The sequence below is a fragment of the Perca fluviatilis genome, chromosome 2 (assembly GCF_010015445.1).
Source record: "Perca fluviatilis chromosome 2, GENO_Pfluv_1.0, whole genome shotgun sequence".
Classification (NCBI taxonomy): Eukaryota; Metazoa; Chordata; class Actinopteri; order Perciformes; family Percidae; genus Perca; species Perca fluviatilis.
Window position 1 is genome coordinate 7,824,680 of NC_053113.1, and position 5,082 is coordinate 7,829,761.

General features: G+C 41.7%; 1 protein-coding gene across 1 annotated transcript; it reads left to right on the top strand.

The window, feature by feature from the left end:
* The first annotated feature begins 1,963 nt into the window (after positions 1-1,963).
* LOC120543808 lies at positions 1,964-3,408 on the top strand. The gene is made up of 2 exons (XM_039777073.1): positions 1,964-2,158; positions 2,243-3,408. The coding sequence occupies exons 1-2, from the start codon at positions 1,968-1,970 to the stop codon at positions 3,405-3,407; spliced, it is 1,356 nt and encodes a 451-aa protein (XP_039633007.1). The 5' UTR covers positions 1,964-1,967; the 3' UTR covers position 3,408.
* The last annotated feature ends 1,674 nt before the right edge of the window (positions 3,409-5,082 follow it).

Genomic DNA, 5,082 nt, shown 5'->3' on the forward strand with positions numbered 1-5,082 from the left:
TCTGGGAAATGAGGTCAAATATACACACAGAGACACACACAGAGACACACACACACACATAAACAGACGCACAGACACACACACACACACACACACACACAGACACACACACACACACAGAAAGACACACACACACACACACACACACACTAAATAAAATAAAATACACTTACAAATCAGGGATTTTGGCTAAAACGACATCAAAAGACAAACAATTACAAACATAGCAGGATAAGACAATTAAGATGCCGGGAAGGCCAATGTAAAAAGGTGTTGTGAGCCTGGCTTGGAATATCACAACTGAAGGGGTAATTTCTGATGTCAGGTGGCAGTCGGTTCCACAGCAACAGAAAAGGCTCTGCCACCTTTTTGGTTAAGCCGGGACCGTGGGACATGGAGGAGGCCTTGGCTGGAGGATCTGAGGGACCTGGGGGGGCTACGTGAAGACGATTGATGTCAGCTATGTAGCTCAGGGCCATGGGCGTGAAGAGCTTTAAAAACCATCAACAGTATTTTAAATTGTATCCTGGACTCGAAGCCAGTGCAAGGACGCTAGGACAGGTGTAATGTGTTCACGCTTTTTTGCGTTTGTGAGCAGCCTAGCCGCGGCATTTTGGACCATCTGAAGCCGTGCCACCAGAGTCAGAGGGAGACCACAGTAGAGAGAGTTACAATAGTCTAGGCGGGAGGTTATGAAGGCATGGAGGACTTTTTCCAGATCATTGTATGACAGAACAGACTTGAGTTTGGAAATTATTCTTAATTGGTAAAAACTGGTCTTTACAACATTTGTTTCTCCAGGTTAAGATGGGAGTCTAAAATAACACCCAGGTTACATGCATGGGGTTTAACATAGGGGGGGGGGCAAGGGGACCAAATACGGCAGGGATGGCAGTTTTGGATTTTGAGGGGCCAAAGACAATAACTTCAGTTTTGTTATCATTTAACTGAAGAAAATTGTTAGCCATCCAGCGTGTATAGAGCCAGCATATTTCCACATGTAAATAGGTGAAGTAAGGGTTTATTACAACCAAACCAGGGTGGTGATTGTTGTTGAATGAAGTGTGTTTTACGATGATAAAAGTCCTGATTATTTACATGGAGTCTGGTGGGTTTGGTGAATGGAATTTCACGGATGTGGAGAGACACACACGCCCCTCCTCTCTTATCTCTGAATAAGTTTTGAAGACACGTCAGCCTCTGTGGTTTTAGAGTCATGTAGAGGACATTGATTACTGGATAGAGAGCTGATGCTGCAAAGTTTCCTCTGATGATGGGATAAAGAAGTCATGTTTTCGTAAAATTAGTTTAGTTGCTATGGTGATATTATCAGTGTTCTAGAACTCTCAGTACAACTCATCGTTCATGTAAAGTAACTGATACACACACATATACACACATGTTATATACACACACATACAGACACACAAACTCAAGAATAGCTACAAAAAACACCCTTAAACCCATGAATTGCTCTGTTTTTGTTTTGTTATATTTATATATCAGAAAACCTTCACTTTTATAGAAAATTATGTTAGACGAGTATCAGCCAATCAGCACTCACCATGACATGCAGCAGCCTCAAGCAGAAGAGTCTCCGGCTCCGGGCCAGTCCCCCAAAATCTAGAGCGCTCCTTTCATGAGTCAACGGGCAGAAACAGACCATAATAACTTCAAGATCAAGTGTATTGTCATGTGCATTTAAAAGTACAAAGTACAGAGAGAGTGCAATGAAATGTGCTTTGCCCTGGCCCTCTCTTCTCATAAAAACTATCAATATAATTTGAATAAAATATAATAAAATGACCTGACACACACACACACAGACACACAAACACACACACCCCTCCTCTGATGCTGAGATAAAGAAGTCATGTTTGTTACAGATAAAGAACAGCAGCTGATGAGGGTTGGTGTAGAGTGTATATGAGCTGAGTGGTGTCAGTGTTTGTCCACCTCGGAGCAGAATGGCTGCAGTCACAGAGCTCTCCTTCCTGCTGTTTGCTCTCATCAACAACATCCATGCACAAGAACAGGTCATCGTCAAACAGGAAGGAGACTCTTACACCTTCAACCTCCCCGAGAACACCAACTCCTGCCTGATCTCCAGATCTGTTGGTGAGGAGAAGCTTGTCCTGTGGAACACCTCTGACCTCTGGTCCAACAGCTCTGACCTCTGGTCCAACAGCTCTGACCTCTGGTCCAACAGCTCTGACCTCTGGTCCAACAGCTCTGACCTCTGGTCCAACAACCCCTCAGTACCTGAATACCTGAAACAACGACTTGTCAGGACAGCGGATACTTCTTCTTACACCATCCTCAACCTGACCCATTCAGACTACGGCCGGTACCGAGAGGAGTGTTGGACTGAGGGCAACGTGACGCATGAAAACAACTTTACTATTACTGTTTGTACTTCAATAGACGAGAGATATGGGAGAGATATCAGAGTGAGACTTGGAGAAACAGTGGACGTGCCATGTGAGGGAGCAGCTGATAATCTGGATATCCAGTGGCTCAAACGGGACTATAGATATGAGCAACTTACATTGAGCAGAGTTTTTGGGGACAAGACGACATCAGTGATGGACAATGTTAGAGGAAGATACCAAGTGGTGACAGACACATCAGCTCTTCATGTTTCCAACGTCACAGCAACAGACTTTACATGGTACACCTGTCTGGTGATGAACCAACAGCAGTGTGTTAGCAGTCACACTGTATGGTTGAGACTACAGTTTGAGATGATCTACGGCTCAGTGGGAGAGACTGTTGTGTTGCCGTGCACTATCGCTGACTCCACTGATGAACAGCCCCCACGTTGGACCTCCACCGACCTAGGACAACTAAAGCAGACTGTTTCTTCAGTAGACCAAAAATACTCTCTGGTGTTTTCATCTCTAAAGTTACATCACTCAGGTTGGTACTCCTGTAAAGCCTCTTGGAGATATCAACAGTATCGTCTGTTTGTGTGCCCCAAATTTGCCCCCCCTGCTGTAGAGCTCTACTCAGTGGGAGAAGACATCACTCTCACATGCACAGATAGGGCAGAGGGTAGGGGGCATGTTTGGTTTATCAAGTCACACCGAATAGATGGAAGAATCTTTAATGTAAGCATGAGCAGGGTGAGCTGGTACAAAAGATATGGGAGCCTGGTTATCTCTAATATCTCAGTGGGAGACGCAGGGGAGTACTGGTGTGTAGTTTATACATTTGATGGTGAACAGTGTGTGTCAACAGAGAGGACTGTGTTAGTGTACATGGAGCCCTTTGGGATTTACTCCACCTTCTTCAAAGTGCGATGCTCAGTGCTCAGTGTCCTGCTGCTGATGCTCTGTGCTGCTGTAGTCGCTGTGAACCTGAGGACACGGAGAAGAGCTCAGCTTCCAGCTCACACACACACTTAATATGCATAGATGATCATTTCATCATTGGCTTTAATACAGCCTGGTATACACTGGCTTTAATACAGCCTGTATATACACTGGCTTTAATACAGCCTGGTATACACTGGCTTTAAAACAGCCTGGTATACACTGGCTTTAAAACAAGGGATGGGACACATTCATGCAGAGAAAACACTTAAACTAGAACACAAAAGACAAAAACAACAAACAGAAATGATGGGATATAAGACATAAATACCCAAGGATTATTATTATAGTAATATGAAATAAGGTTTGAATGTTGGAAGTGTTGTGATATATGTAGATGATGTTATATTGTATATATATTGAGTTAGTTGGTCTTTTCTTGATGTGTGTCTGTGTCTGTGTGTGTGTGTGTGTGTTGTTCCAGATGTTGTATTTTAAATCTAAAGATTATGTGATGTTGTATATTATATATGAAGGAACATGAATTGTCTTTAATGCATTTGTAATAGTTGTATCTTGTAGTATTGTCAGTGTTATAAACTTGGTATTACATCTTGGTCTATATCTATAATCTATTGTCTGTTTAATAAACATTATTAATGAACTATAAAACTTGTTCTAATTCTGATTTTTGATTAATTATTATAAGCAACATATCTCTGGGTCTGTAAAATGTTTCTTATGTAAACTTTCAGTAAGTAAGTTGATTTCTAGAGCATATTTAAACACACATTAATCTGACCAAAGTGCTGAATAAAAGAACTTTAAAATGTAATGAAACCAAAAAGAAGATCCCAACGCCAACAACAAGCAGCAATTTATATATATATATATATATATATATATATATATATATATATATATACATCATTATAAAGTTAATGAAATACTTTGTCTCAGCTACAGCTCTGAGTCTCTCCCTCTGCTCCCGTTTACCTCACCACGGAGTCTCACTTCTTGTCCCGCCCACAACACTATCTGGTTGGTAGATGTTAGACGAGTATCAGCCAATCAACACTCACCACTGAGTCTCACTTCATGTCCCACCCACAACACTATCTGGTTGGTAGATGTTAGACGAGTAACAGCCAATCAGCACTCACCATGACATGCAGCAGCATCAAGCAGAAGAGTCTCAGGCTCCGGCCAGTCCCCCTAAAACTAGAGCGATCCTTTAATGAGTAATTTAGGAAACTCTAATACCTAAAGAGGCAGAAACAGACCATAATAAGTTCAAGTTTAAGTGTAGTGTCGTGTGCATTTAAAAGTACAAAGTACAGAGAGAATGCAATGAAATGTGCTCTGCCCTGACCCTCTTTTCTCATAAAAACTATCAATATAATTTGAATAAAACATTATGAAATAACCTGAATATGTAGTACAACACACACACACACATACAAATACACACACACAGACACACATACAGACAAACACACAGAGACACACACATACAAATACAAACAATTACACACATACACACATACATACACACACACACACAGACACACACACACACACACATACATACACACAGACACACACATATACACATACACTCAGACACACATTCACACACACACACATACACAAATACACACACACCCCTCTCTCTCCTCTCTGAATAATGTGTGTATGACGTCAGCCTCTGTGGTTTTAGAGTCATGTAAAGGTGTCTCAATGAAAATCACTGCACTATGTTACATTC